Source organism: Gopherus flavomarginatus, chromosome 6 (genome assembly GCF_025201925.1).
Source record: "Gopherus flavomarginatus isolate rGopFla2 chromosome 6, rGopFla2.mat.asm, whole genome shotgun sequence".
NCBI lineage: Eukaryota > Metazoa > Chordata > Testudines > Testudinidae > Gopherus > Gopherus flavomarginatus.
In genome coordinates this window covers 126,775,428-126,790,623 of record NC_066622.1, presented here as the reverse complement: position 1 = coordinate 126,790,623, position 15,196 = coordinate 126,775,428, and the positions used below count along the sequence as shown (strand labels likewise).

The following is a 15,196-nucleotide window of genomic DNA, read 5'->3' as shown; positions in this document are numbered from 1 at the left end:
GCCTTCTCACCTAAAACCTGTTAGTCAAAGAAACACAAACCAAAAAAAACCCCCAACAGGCACCAGAACACTGGCAGACCACCACCCACTCCCTTCACTAGCCTGTCAGTTCCTCTGCCTAGGTCTCTAAGTCTCCCCCACAACCCCCACCCCCAAACTCCCAGTGAAACTCCCCTGTTTACAGCTCTGTTTGCTGGCTGCTGTGCCGCTGCAGCTGTCTGTGCCACTGCCTGACTGCCTGGCTACCTTTATAGGACCCTTAAGCAGATAAACCCCGCCCCCTAAGCAGGGCTCAGCTTCTCTCCCAGCACACTGCCCTACCAGCCTCCACACATACAAACTACAAAATACAATACACAAAATACAAAAACCTGCTCCTTCAACAGAACTCCCAGTGAAACTCCCCTGTTTACAGCTCTGTTTGCTGGCTGCTGTGCCGCTGCAGCTGTCTATGTATGTATTGCAGAACCCAAGTAAACAAAAGTCCAATTCACCTGCAATATGTTTATTTTAAATTAGAAGGAAGGAATTTGGAATTGAAAATTATTCCTTGAATACCTATATAATCACAAGAGAAGGGACAAGAGCATTCCTATCTGACCTAAAACTCCTTCAGAAAGCACATTTTGTTGATTATTTTATGGCTCATTGGGACAGACTATTTTTTCCTATTCTTATTCCTAGATGACCTCCTCATAAATTCTAATATAAATAGACTGTGTAATAAGTGAATGATCTGTTTGCAAATGAGTAAGAGAAGCATGACAGTGTTTATGTAATTAGGGTATTGTGAACAGGCATCTTTTAACACTGACTGTTAGGCATTGGAAGAGAACAACTGATATCAGTGGAAGATCATGTCTCCTGTATTTGGAATAAGCTCTCAGTGTTTACTGGTCTTATGACTTCATTGTCATGAAATATTAGTAATCTCCAAGCAGGCCGTACACTGGCAAACAAATGCTGTTTTTTTAATATTTTGTTAAGATTTATTAATTTGGAAGGAGGAACTCTTTTAGTAGCACATCACAGTTTGTATAGTTTAACTTACTTGCACTTAATCTGTTGCCTGGATTGGTGTCCACACTGGTTCTACTGATGGCAGCTTTACAGATGAAAGGCATCAAATAATGAAGTATATACTTCTTTTATGACTACATCTGTTAAACGCATCTAACCCAGCTGTGGTTTACAGACTATCCTTGGTACTTTTGAAAAAAGATGTAATAGTTAATGGTCATGTAAGATTCATTGAATAGTTGTAAATCTGCTTACTTTCAGATATGCTGTGCTGTGTGAAAAGAGAAATTAAGGCACTGATCTTTCTTGGAAATATTTGATGTAAAATTTATCATTTATCGTTTATAATCAGAAAGCATTATTGATTGCAATAGTTTTTCTTGAAAATAATTTTTTTCTGGAATGAGGGACACTTTCAATGAATGCTGACACTTTAAGTGAAAATAATTGCAGTTCTGCGAAATGTAAAGGCTTCTTCAACAAATAGCGTTTTAATAGTGTCACTTAAGATGAACTCTGCTGAAAATTGCTTATGTTTTGTCTCTCTGCATTAGTTGAGCTCCTGAAATATGATATTTGTAACAAGTGTTCTTCTTTGAGTGATTTCTCATATTGATTCCAAGCTCTCCACATTTTCCTAGCTTCTACCCACTTTAGTGTTTGTCTTCCTTAGTTTAATTATTAGTTAGTGTAGTGTAGTGTTAATAGTTCGCTGTAGGGAATGGGGAGTTCCCTTCCAACTCAGCCACACTCTTCCTGGGGACTCAGGGCATGCCTAAGTCTCAGGGATTCAAACCCTGCAAGCCCTGAAACAAGCCTATGCCAACGGGCGACCCCCACGAGCTTGCTTAAAATGTATGAGGGAACCAGATCAGGCAGAGAAATGCAGGATTTGAAAACGGTTTTGCCCGAGAACAAAAAAGGAGCAGCTCCTTATGGAAGTGCCACTTTAGACCACAACCAGCATCAATGCGTCAGGACTCAGCATCAGTGCATAGTGCCCCAACAGTGGTCACGGAGACGGCGCTGCAGAAGGACTCTGGGTGAGACCCGCAGTACCGGTCCCATTCCCCTGGTCAGAAGTGGCACCCGAAACAAGGGAGGAGTGGTTCCCCAACTTCGATTCACACTCGTGGCACCGGTTGCACTTGCGCCGCTGGTCTGACTTGTGGCACCACTTCAGATCCCACCAGCACTCCCATTCACAGTGTCAATAGCCATCGAGCAGCAGGTTCCAGTCCCAGCACAGTCTGTCTCGGTACCGTTCCGTGTCATTGCACAGACCCTGCTCGCGGTACTGCTCCAGGTCGCAGTACTGTTCCAAGTTGCGGCACTGCTCCCCAGCCTCGCTGCACCGCTGCCCGTCCCAAGAGTGCTTGGCACCATTCTGGCCCTTGCAGTCTAGATCCCCATCTTCAGACTCGGATACGGTGTCTAAATATTTGTAGCGGACCCGATAAAAGTTGGCACGGGGCAGACCAGACATGAGTGTACTACTATAGCTCTCACAGTGGCAGGGGCCAGCGTAGTGGCCATTTTGGACCCCTTGGGTTTACCACCAGGCCCAGGACACGCAGTCCAGGGATTCCCATTCAGTGGCATCTGAGACAAGGGTCCCTAACGGAGCAGCCAGTTATCCCACCCTGAGGGGTACGGAGGAGTTACCAGTCCTACCACCACCTCTGGAACCCACCCTTGTTCCTGATCCTGATCGTGGGGTGGCTGACCCTGGATTAGAGGCAGGAGATACTGGAGGACCAAGAAGGTTAGGAGGACACAGTTCTCCCTCTAACCTCCTCATCTTCCTCCCTGGACGAGGCTGTGGTGGGCATCTCCTCCTCCAGGCCTCCCCCTATAGATAGCCATGCCCACCAGGAACTCCTATGCAGAGTGGCACGAAATATGAACCTGCAGGCTGAGGAGGTGGTAGAGTCTGAGGACCTATGGTGGATATTGTAGCACCGGAACCATCATCTAGAGTGCAGTTACTCCTGGTGGCCCCGGTGTGCCCTCGACAACACTGGTACACCACGCTCTTGGCAGTCTCAGTTGACACCCCGATTGAATTGCTACTCCACTCCAACTTGATCACTCAGGACCACGGTCGCCTGCTCCACCCAGTCCTCAAGTCCCTTAATCTCACAGCTTGGAAGCGTCATGGTTAAACCCCATGGAACTTTTGTGCTCAGAACTGTTAAGGGAAGTGCTACTTGGTAGCAGGAAACCATCCACCAGAACCTCTTATCTAGCTAAGTGGAAAAGGTTCGCTTGCTGGGGTGCCCAGCATCACACACCTCCACTTCAGTTGCCTGTGCCAGTGCCTATGCCACTCATCCTGGAGTTCCTCCTACACCTAAAACAACAAGGCCCGGCAGCGTCATCCATTAAGGTACATCAAGGCTGCTATCTCAGCCTTGCACCCAAGAGTATCTGGATGCTCCGTATTTGCCAACCTCATGGTGGGACATTTTCTCAAGGGCCTGGAACTCCTCCATCCCCATATTAGACAGCCAGTTCCTATGTGGGACCTTAACTTGGCTCTCTCCAAACTAATGGGCCCCCCATTTGAACCGCTAGTGCAGGGGTGGCCCACCTGTGTAGCTGACCAGATGAAAGGACTCCGGGCATCATCGCAAAGAATATTTTCCTGGGTCACGTCCTGCATCTGCACATATTACAAGTTGGCCAAAATTCCTGCCCAACACTTACAGCACACTCCACTAGGGCACAGGCCTCATCGGTGGCATTCCTGGCCCAAGTCCCAATCCAAGAAATCTGCAGGGCAGTGACTTGGTCCTCAGTGCATACGTTCACCTCTCATTACACCATCCAGCATGCTAGAGATGATGCAGCTTTCGGCAGAGCTTTGATCCAATCAGGAATTCCATAATGCCGACCCCACCACCTAGGGTAAGGCTTGGGAATTACCTAATTAGAATCAATATGAGCAATCACTCGAAGAAGAAAGAACAATTACTCACCTTCTTATAACTGTTGTTCTTTGAAATGTGTTGCTCATATCCATTTCAAACCCACCCACGTTTCCCTCTGTCAGAGTAGCCAGCAAGAAGGAACTGAGGAGGCACCGGGTTGGCAGGGTCATATATAGAGCACTATAGAGGTGCCACTTCAGGGGGCTCCACAGCCAATCTGATGGGTGCTGCTCGGGGAAAAACTTTCCAACAACTGTGCACGCAGCGCACACACACCTAATTGGAATGGATATGAGCAACACATCTTGAAGAACAACAGTTACGAGAAGGTGAGTAACTCTTCTTTCTGCAAAAGCCAGGGGTTATTTTGATTGTTAAATATCATTTGAAGTGAATAATGTCTGCGTTTAAACATAGCTTTTGATTGTAGGAAACTTTTGGCTTTTCATTTAAGGTAATATTAAAGTATTGTTTGTTCTTGGGATGTGCTACACATTGGACCAAATAACCCTCCAGGTCTTTACTTAGATTTTATTCAATCCTTGTTCAAGTAAAACTCCTGTTTGCTTCAGTGGATATTTTGTCAATCTGTCTAGGTTTTAACCACAGTATCTGAGTGCCTCAGTAAGCATTATCTGATCATTTCAAGACTTGTCCCATAGTGGATCTATGTATAAACACAAAAGTAAATAAACCAATTCTCTTATTTTGAATGGGTTCTCAGACAAAGATGTTCCTCCATCTCTCATCCCCTCTTCAAGGTTTATATCATAGAATTGTAGGACTGAAAGGGACCTCGAGAGGTCATGTGGTCCAGTTCCCTATACTCATGGCAGGACTAAATGTCTCCTCCTCTTTATCCAGACTCAGAAGGAAGAACTTCAGCTACCTTGTCCCCTCCTCTGCCCCTTGCCAAGCTCCAGCCTCCATTTCTTCCTCAAATGGGAGGTGGACTACAGCACTTTGCTGAGTTTGAGGCCGCATCCATTCAGGATGAGCGAGTGAAAAAATTTCTCAAAGGGTTAATCCATAGAATTCTAGCTAGGTTCCTACTCTTAGTAATTTCTTCTGACCTATTGGCTCTGAGAATCTTCAAAGATCTAGGCCCAGTACTTAAAAATCCAGAACCTTCTGGATGAAGAAGTCAGTTGCCTGGCCTCTCCAGGATGGAAGGATTTAGGGATTTTATTCAAATTACTTATTTCCCACATTATTTCCATGTCTCTGCACTGGGACTTCAGGCTCAACTTTAAGCTATGTTTTCTGCACTACTGTAAATGAAAATTTCAGATGAAAACCCCATGATGTACTGCCCTGTCCCTCTTGCAAGGTCATGTACTTTCTTTAATTTATCTGCAAAATGCCAGTCCTCATCTACATAGGCTATTTGAACTTTCTTTTTGTTATCCTTCAGCTATCAGCAAATAGCAATTTAATCACACTGTCATTCAGGCTGTCATTCTACACACCGGTCTCCCTATAGATGCTAGTGGTTCTGGTGTCCAAACTGTGGAAGCATCTTGATCTGGTGCCCTGGACATTGTTGATGTAAGTCTCAGGCCTTCCCACACCTGTGAAAGTTTCTGGACATCAGAGTAGAGAGGACCCTTATCTCGCTAGATAAGCCTCAGGCTCTGTTGGACATTCTGTCCCAGGTCTTAGCTCTCTCACTCACTCTAGTTAGAGCTGTTCTTCATCTTTAGTGATATTTTGTGGCAGGTGTTGATCTGGTTCCCTAGGTCTGTCTCTACTTTCAGTCCCCACAGTCTCACATTTTAGTCATCTGTTTCCTGTGGAATCCTTTTCTCTCCCACAAGCAGCCCTATTTCTTGCCTGGGCATCCCATTTACCCTGCATCATGGTGGCTCTCTATTTTCTTCTCTATCCTTTGTTGGTTTCTCTTATCACAAGTGCAATCTCTCAAGGGGATGTACCCACCTCAGTTCCTTCTCAGACTGCGGAACTTGGGTACTTCATCACCTTACCGCTGGGATTTGAACATGTTGCTCCAGGAAGCTTAGGCCTTTGCAATCTGATCCTTACAAAATTTAACTATCCCCTCCACTAAGCTAAATGGAGGCCTGGCTGATAAAGTGGAATTTCCAAGCAAATTGTTTCTTTGAAGCTTCACATCGAGAATAGGATAACTCAGGACTGGAATGATCCACTTACAGAAGATATAAGAGGAAAAGAGGAAGGAAGGAAGTGAACTGAAAACTGTTCATGAACTATTGAAAGTCAATTTTTTTAAAGTTAATAATAGGGCTGTCAATTAATCACAGTTAACTTACGTGATTAACTCAAAAATTAATTGCTATTCAAAATATTAATCACAATTAATCACAGTTTTACTTGCACTTTTAAACAATAGAGTACCAAGTGAAATTTATTAAATATTTTTGGATTTTTTTTCTACATTTAAAAAAAAATTATTTCAATTACAGCACAGAATACAAACTGTGCAGGGTTCACTTTTTACATTATTATTTTGATTACAAATATTTGCACTGTAAAAATGATAAAATAAATAGTATTTTTCAATTCTCTTCATACAAGTACTGTAGTGTGATATCTTTATCATGAACGTGCAACTTACATATGTAGATTTTTTTGTTACATCATTGAACTAAAAAACAAAACTGTGTAAAATTTTAGAGCCTGTAAGACCATTCACTCCTACTTCTTGTTCAGCCAATTACTAAGAGAAACAAGTTTGTTTACATTTACAGGAGATAATGCTGCCTGCCTCTTATTTACAATGTCACCTGAAAGTGAGAACAGGCATTCAGATTGGACTTTTGTAGCCAGCATTGCAAGGTATTTATGTGCCACATATGCTAAACAGTCGTATGCCCCTTCATGCTTCGGCCACCATTCCAGAGGATATGCTTCCATGCTGATGATGTTCATTTAAAAAAAAGTGTTAATTACTTAGTGACTGAACTCCTTGGTGGAGAATTGTATGTCACCTGCTCTGTTTTACCTGCATTCTGCCATGTATTTCATGTTATAGCAGTCTCAGATGATAACATAGCACGTTGTTCATTTTAAGAACACTTTCACACCATTTGACAAAATGCAAAGAAGGTGCCAATGTGAGTTTTCTAAAGTTATCTACAGCACTTGACCCAACGTTTAAGAATCAAAAATGCCTTCCAAAATCTGATCAGGACGAAGCGTTGAGCATGCTTTCAAAAGTCTTAAAAGAACAACATTCTGCTGCAGAAACTACAAAACCTGAACCACAAAAAAGGAAAATTAATCTTCTGCAGGTAACATCTGACTCAGATGATGAAAATGAACATGCGTCAGACTGCACTGCTTTGGATCGTTATCAAGCAGAACCCGTTATCAACATGGATGCATATCCTCTGGAATGGTGGTTGAAGAATCAAGGGACAAATGAATCTTTAGCGCATCTGCCATATAAATATCTTGCCACGCCAGCTACAACAGTGCCATGAGAACACCTATTCTCACTTTCAGATGATGTAAAGAAGAAGCAGGCAGAATTATCTCCTGCAAATGTATACAAACTTGTTTGTCTGAGCGATTGGCTGAACAAGAGGTAGGACTGAGTGGACTTGTAGACTCTAAAGCTTTACATTGTTTTGTTTTTGAATGCAGGTTTTTTTGTACATAATTCTATGTTTGTAAATTCAACATTCATGGTAAAGAGATTGCACTACAGTTCTTGTATTTTTCAATTCACCTAATACTATTTATTTTGTTTTTTATAGTGCAAATATTTGTAATAAAAATAAATATAAGGTGAGTACTGTACAATTTGTATTGTGTTGTAATTGAAATCAATATATTTGAAAATACAGAAAACCTCCAAAATATTTAAATAAATGATATTCTATTATAGTTTAACAGTGTGATTAATCATGTGATTGACCTTTTTAATCATGCGATTGATCACTTAGCCCTAGTTAATAAAAGTTTAACTGGTGGAATGGTATTCTATATATTTGAAAACCCATAGTTATCTTAGGGTTTCTCCACAAAGGAATGAGCCAAGAGTTATTGATATTGCAGTAGGCTTATTATAGTACTGCTGTGCAAATGATGTAGTGCCAGAGTTGAGCATTTGAGCTGAGAGGTAGAGGAAGTCTATGTACTGTAGATAAGCAAGGTTAGGGCTAGAAAGTAACTTAGACCACACATCCATGTAAGGGTATTAAGTGGAGCAATAACTTCCCTTTTCTGCTACATGGTCTCCTCAGATCCATGTCTGCTAATTCCCCTTCCTCAGCTGGTGATCAGGGTAAGGATAGAGCCTTGGCTCCATAAACACTCCCTTGACTGTGAATTGACACCTCCTTATCTATTATTGGGAGTAGACTTAGAAGCAGCTCCAGAGTTTCTGGCACCCTAGACAGAATTTGGGAGGCAGCATTTTGTGCGCTCCCCATGGGGCTCGCAGGAGTTTCCGGTTCCACTCCCATTGCGCCGCCGAAGAAAGACCCTCCGCCGAAATGCCGCAGGCAACAGCGGCAGTCATTGAGCTGCTCAATTGCCTGCTGCTGTTTTCCGTGGCACGTCGGCAGAAGGTCCTTCTTCCACGGCGCGATGAGAGCGGAACTGGAAGCACAAAATGCCCCCCCCGAATCCTGGTGCCCTAGGCAACCACCGAGGGTCACCTAATGGAAGCACCGGCCCTGAGTGGACTACATCCACCCTGACTGAATTGGCCCTGCCAACACTGGTTCTCCACTTGCAAGGTCCTCCCTTCTCTTCATGTGTCATTATATAATGCTTGCACCTGTAACTTTCACTCCATGCATCTGAAGAAGTGAGTTTTTTTACCCATGAAAGCTTATGCCTAAATAAATCTGTTAGTCTTTAAGGTACCACTGGACTCCTTGTTGTTTTTGTGGATACATACTAACACGGCTACCCCCTGATACTTGCAACAGCAAATGATTTAGAAGGAAGCAGCAGAAGATGAACTGCAATTTTCATAAGTCTGTTCAAGTGACTATGCCTTCTGGGTTTACTCTTCCAAAGGGGAAATTAGTACACCACTCCTTGTGTAGGGCTGAAGTCACATTCTAACCTTAATGTAAAATAATGGAAAGCCAAGATTCTGTGTGAGAGAACCATATGGACAGTTGAATGCACAAAAATACCTTTGTAGTATAATCATTAACATCAATACCACCTTTTAGGATGAAGCTATACTAATTGTCTTGATGTATCATATCAAAAGTGCATATATTGACTCTTAAGGAAAATTGAAGTTCTTTGGACTTACAGGTAGTGAGGACCAGACCATTATTGCAGGAAAATAGTAGAAACAAGAATGACTTGGATAGAGGTGGAGCATTGTCAGAGAAGCACCTTTTGCAATTCATTATAGAAAATTCTACGGTAACAGTAATAAAGAATAGAATATATCTTCAATTCAGTAATTACATACTACAAAACACTGAACACGAGATGGATCTAGGGATATTGGCAACTATAACTCTAAAACATTAGACACAGCTCTTAACTTTATTTCAAAATAAATTATAGGATGTGCAATTATTTAAAAAAAATGTGTTAGAGGAAATTTATTCTAGCACTGTGAATAGATCTTGTAGAAGGGCTTGATTTGAAATATTGCACAAAGTTCTGGCCACCTTATTTTAAAAAGTAACCTCACCTAAAACACTGTTTGTTAATATATGTTTGTTTTGGAATAATCTGTTTTTATTAAGCGCCAAATTTACCTGTTTTTTAAAATTAACATTATTTAAAAAAATATGTTGTAGTATGCTTTATCTTGGGGAAAAAAACTTTAAAAATGTCTTGGTTTAATGGCATAGAATGTTTTTGAGTGTTGCTTTTAAAATCTATTCTCAATATCCTAACTAAAATGGAAATGAAAGTAATTGAAATATTGCTGAGTTAAATATAAAAAAGACAATATGTATGTTTTTTTTCCTGGAGTAGTCTTCAAATCTATTTGTCTATTAACTGTCTATTAATCCTCAAAATTTTATTCCTGGTATTATACATATTATATTATATTCTTACATGTATATTTCCATTAATTTTAATATGAGATGATGACTGCAGTCCATTGTCTTGTACTTGACATAAAGAGATCTATTTTTAGCACCTGTTTTGGAAGTTATTTACCCAGCTCTCTTTATGGTAAGTGGATGTTGTACAGGTATGCGTACCATGCCGAAATTACACTTTAAAATGATCATCTGTGGAGTCAAAAAATCACCTATTTTTAGAACATTCGAAGCAACTGTTGACTGTGAAAATGTTGTGGTAATTATTTTATTTTTATTTGCAGGTTGCCTTTTCACAGCACAACACCATCATGGATCTCGTGCAGTTCTTTGTCACCTTCTTCAGGTAAATTGCTGCTTCTGATGTCTGATTGAATCCATACTAATTTATGTTCCACCAAAGCATTAGATTTGCCAGTTCTTAATTCTTAAGATATTCCTACATGGAAACCTTTAATTTATGTGTGCCAACACTGATTTACTACTGCTGAGGATCCTGACCTCCTGACCCAAAGGTAAATACAGTTATTGTCCTCTGGGCTATAATAATGATAGTCTTTGCATTCTTTATGCAAAGATTAGCCAAAATATGTTTCCAACTGTATACCTTCAATGTTAGTATGTAATAGAAATCATAGGCCAGTTATTCTGATTTATATAAATGCAGGTAGACCTACATGTGATGATTTTGAAATAAGTATTTTGTATAGAATTGTTACTATACACTCATATTACAAAAACTGTTGAAGAAAACTGTTTTTTTTTTAAACAAAGTCCAGAGTCTCTTCACTTTTCCTCTCTTGAATATGTTGTTAAAAGACAAGAGGGCTGTGAGATTTGCCTGTGGAAGGAACGCAGTATTAGCCCCTATCTGAAAATGTAGGACTATTCTCTGATCCAAAACATGATTAAATTGAAACACATTTTAAAAATTCAACTGTTTTACAAGAATATGTAACTTTTAATGTGTATGAATTACCTACACTACTTTGGAGTATCACTGTTCAGCTATTCCCCAATAACCATTCAGTATGCAAATTTGTGTACAGTGTCAGACAGCCATTATTCACTAGAGTGCAAGATTTACATAATTGCTATATGTTTATTTCCCAATAACTGTGCAATGTATATGCAAATTTCTCTAATCCGGTTAGCTACTTCAATCTAATCTGCTCTGATTGGTTCTTACACTCAGTGGGTAATATCCTCTTCTTTTGTAAATGAGCGCAGCTCTGGTGATGTCGGTGATTTGGCCTAAAAATTGTTTTAATTTTTCTTTTCTTTGCCAGCACTTAAGTAATTTGTGGACTGCTTGCCTCTGTATCTCCCTCTGGGATACAACTCACCCAGAAGTGTGCAGGCCATGAGATCGCTACTCTCCAAACTAACGCATTAATCTTGTACCTATTGTCTGGTGCAAAGGGTAGCCCATCTTTCCCCCTTCACCACAAACAGGCAATATCTAGAGAAATTGTGCCTGCCTAAGGTACAGTCTCCCTAGTGATTCTCCTGTGATAGTGAAGCTGTGCAATGACACCAGCACAGAGGTGTTTCACTAATGTTAGCAATCTTCCTACAGAAATCTGAAAACATGGTAGCTTGTAGAAAGAAAACAAGAAATTCTATATACAATTAATTACAGTAATCCAACTGAGACATAATGAAGGCTCATATGAGTGGCATCCCACGGACACTGTCCATCTGCAGGTGTGTTGTGATTCTTACATGTGAGGTTTATAATGGTAATAGAGTGGTGATCAAAATGTATTTTGGGATCAAAAACATCATCAAATTTCTAAACCTTTTTGTAAGATTCTATGATATTCTTCAACAAAGGAATTTAAAATGTTAAAACATTGTTTGAAAACATCTCTTTCTTTGAGAATTTAAGATTTTGAAATTTTAGATTTCCAAAGCTGCCTATCACTTGAAAACTAATCCAACCAAAATTATATTTTGAGACTACACAAGGCTGAAAGTATAAATTTAGTTATATAGTATAGTGATATCTAAAATGATGATTCTTAATGATGTCACCTAGGTGGAAGTTAGCGTGAATAACTTGTATATTGTTTTTCTTTTTTTAAAAAACACATGATCCCATAGTCAGCTGTCAAACAGTGATAGTGAGGCTGTTATTTATCAACATACTTGCACAAATTACTTTGCTGCATCGAGATGAAAAGCAATATATAAATGCTATAGATTCATAGTTCTGAAAAGAGTGATTATAAGTTTTGAGAAGGCTGACATCTCCCTGAATTTTTTCATAGAAGTAGCTAGTTTGGAGCTGTGATGCATGTTAGCAACTGGCCAGATTACAATCATAGCATTATAGGGTTAGAAGGGACCATCAGGGTCATCAAGTTTAACCCCCTGCCAAGATACAGGATTTGTTGTGTCTTAACCATCCAAAACAGATGGCTATCCAGCCTGTTTTTGAAAACTTCCCATGAAGGAGCTTTTATGACTTCCCTAGGCAGTTTGTTCCAGTATTATACTGTTCTTACAATTAGGAAGTTTTTCCTGAGCTTCAAACTAAAACTGTTATACTGTAGTTTGAACCCATTGCCTCTTGTCCCGCCCTCTGTGGCAACATACAGAAGTCCAACAAATTGCCATCTGTGGCAATTTTTCTCCATTTTTTATGGCAACCTTTTAAGTATTTGAAGACCCATTGCCTCTTGTCCTGCCCTCTGTAGCAAGAGAGGCTCTGCATTGACTTGAGGGGAAACCATAGTTGGCAGCATCATGATTTATTCAACTGCTTTATTCAGGGACAGTATAGCTGATGGCAATCTGAGGAGGGGGCTAGAAAAGGTGCCCTAAAAATTGCTCATCCTGAACATCTGTCGCCAGCGTACAATAGCTGAAAGGTTTTCCGTTACGTGGTTGAAACTTACACATGCCTTGGAAAGTTTCCTGTTGTCGCAGTGTAATAACATGGAAGGTCCGTACACTCCTTGATCGTCCAGATCAAACTGACTGTCCTGCTAGGCAGATCGTTCTGATTGCTCAAGAGCTTGAAAGATGTCCCATCAAATTGTGGTGCTGAGTGAGAAGTAATTTGCTGAAGAGGGTCAACTAACTGAGAAGAGTTTGGGTTACATATTCTTCTGGAAGGGACACATACAAAACAAGTCACATAAAATGGGAGATGGCTTTGCAGTTAGAAAAAATCTTGTCTCTCGTTTGGAGAGCCTACCCATTGGTATAAATGACAGATTGATGAAGCTTCAGCTGCCCTGAGAGGTGGATGTTATGCTTTGGTAATCAGTCAAACATGCAAACAGTCACTAACTCCGATGAGGGGAAGGAGCAAATTTACTCCAAACTAAATAATCTGATCTGATTGACTCCCTGCTCATGTTGTCGATGATAATTCTGTATGGTGCAGCATACTTGGCAAACATAGCATTGGCAGAATAAACAGTAATGTTTTACTTTTGCTGATGGACATGTTGGGCACCAATTATTTAATCACAAACAGTCTTTCACTTCCATGACAAATACAAAATAATTTGGATGCATCCTTGGTCATGTCATTGGTATCAGAGTGACTATGTGTTGGTCCGATAGCAGGACCTACAGGATGTGCACATAACCTGGGTATTACACTGAACTGATTGCTGGACTGACCATTGTCTTGTTCATTCAAAGTTCTCCCTTTCTATTTGGCCGAAAATGCATAACAAACAGTCATTTAAGCATCTAAGGCCTGGTCTACACTACGCGTTTAAACTGATTTTAGCAGCGTTAAACCGATTTAACGCAGTACCCGTCCACACTACGAGGCCCTTTATATTGATATAAAGGGCTCTTTATATCGGTTTCTGTACTCCTCCCCAACGAGAGGAGTAGTGCTAAAATCGGTATTAACATATCGGATTAGGGTTAGTGTGGCCGCAAATCGATGGTATTGGCATCCGGGCGGTATCCCACAGTGCACCACTGTGACCGCTCTGGACAGCAATCTCAGCTCAGATGCAGTGGCCAGGTAAACAGGACAAGCCCCGCGAAATTTTGATTTTCATTTCCTGTTTGCCCAGCTTGGAGCTCTGATCAGCACGGGTGGCAATGCCGTCCCAAATCCAAAAAGAGCTCCAGCATGGACCATATGGGAGATACTGAATCTGATCGCTGTATGGGGAAACAAATCTGTTCAATCAGAGCTCCGTTACAGAATACGAAATGCCAAAGCGTTTGAAAAAAAAATCTACAGGCTACACGGTGCTGCGTGACAAGCGTAATGAGAAGTCAGAGACTCAAACGGACTCTCATGGAGGGAGGGAGGGGGTACTGAGGACTCCAGCTATCCCACAGTCCACAGCAGTCTCCGAAAAGTATTTGCATTCTTGGCTGAGCTCCCAATGCCTGTAGGGTCAAACACATTGTCCGGTGTGGTTCAGGGAATAGGTCATCAATTTACTCCCTCCCCCCCCCCCGTGAAAGAAAAGGGAAAGAAATAATTTCTTGACTTTTTCCAATGTCACCCTATGTCTACTGAATGCTGCTGGTAGACGCGATGCTGCAGCAGTGAAGAGCAGTATCCGCTCCTCTTCCCTCCCTGGTGGCAGACGGTACAATATGACTGATAAACGTCGTCACTATCAGCCCGTGAGTGCTCCTGGCTTGCCTCAGGTGAGGTCGGCTGGGGGCGCCAGGGTAAAAATAGGAATGATTCCTAGTCATTCCCAGTAGATGGGACAGAACAGCTGGTAACCGTCCTCATCATAGCAACTGGGGGCTGAGTTCCATCAGCCCCCTCCCTTTCCTGTGTGAAGAAAAGATTCTGTACTGCCTGGACTATCATAGCAGCGGGATGCTGGGCTCCTCTCCTCCACACCGCTTAATGTCCTGCCTGGACTGTCATAGCACTGGGAGGCTGCCTCCCCCTCATTTTATCTCACTAACAAGTCACTGTTTCTTATTCCTGCATTCTTTATAACTTCATGACACAAATGGGGGGGACACTGCCACGGTAGCCCAGGAAGGTTGGGGGAGGAGGGAAGCAAGGGGTGGGGTTGTTGCAGGGGCACCCCCCGTGAATGGCATGCAGCTCATCATTTCTGTGGGATCTGACACGAAGCGGCTGTGCTCTCTGGTACACTGGTTCTCTAGTACACTTGCCCCAAATTCTAGGCAGGACTGACTCTATTTTTAGAAACCGTAAAGGAGGGATTGACTCAGGGAGTCATTCCCAGTTTTGCTTTTGCGCCCCTGGCCGAC

The 15,196-nt window shown here is 41.6% G+C and overlaps 1 protein-coding gene across 4 annotated transcripts in view; it reads left to right on the top strand.

The window, feature by feature from the left end:
- ATRNL1 (attractin like 1) overlaps positions 1–15,196 on the top strand; it is a 1,010,697-nt gene that overhangs the window by 577,228 nt on the left and 418,273 nt on the right. For all 4 annotated transcript variants that reach the window (XM_050958929.1, XM_050958927.1, XM_050958928.1 and 1 more), the window contains one exon: positions 10,252–10,313. In XM_050958929.1, the coding sequence (XP_050814886.1) occupies positions 10,252–10,313 (62 nt within the window). The remainder of the gene's footprint in view (positions 1–10,251; positions 10,314–15,196) is intronic.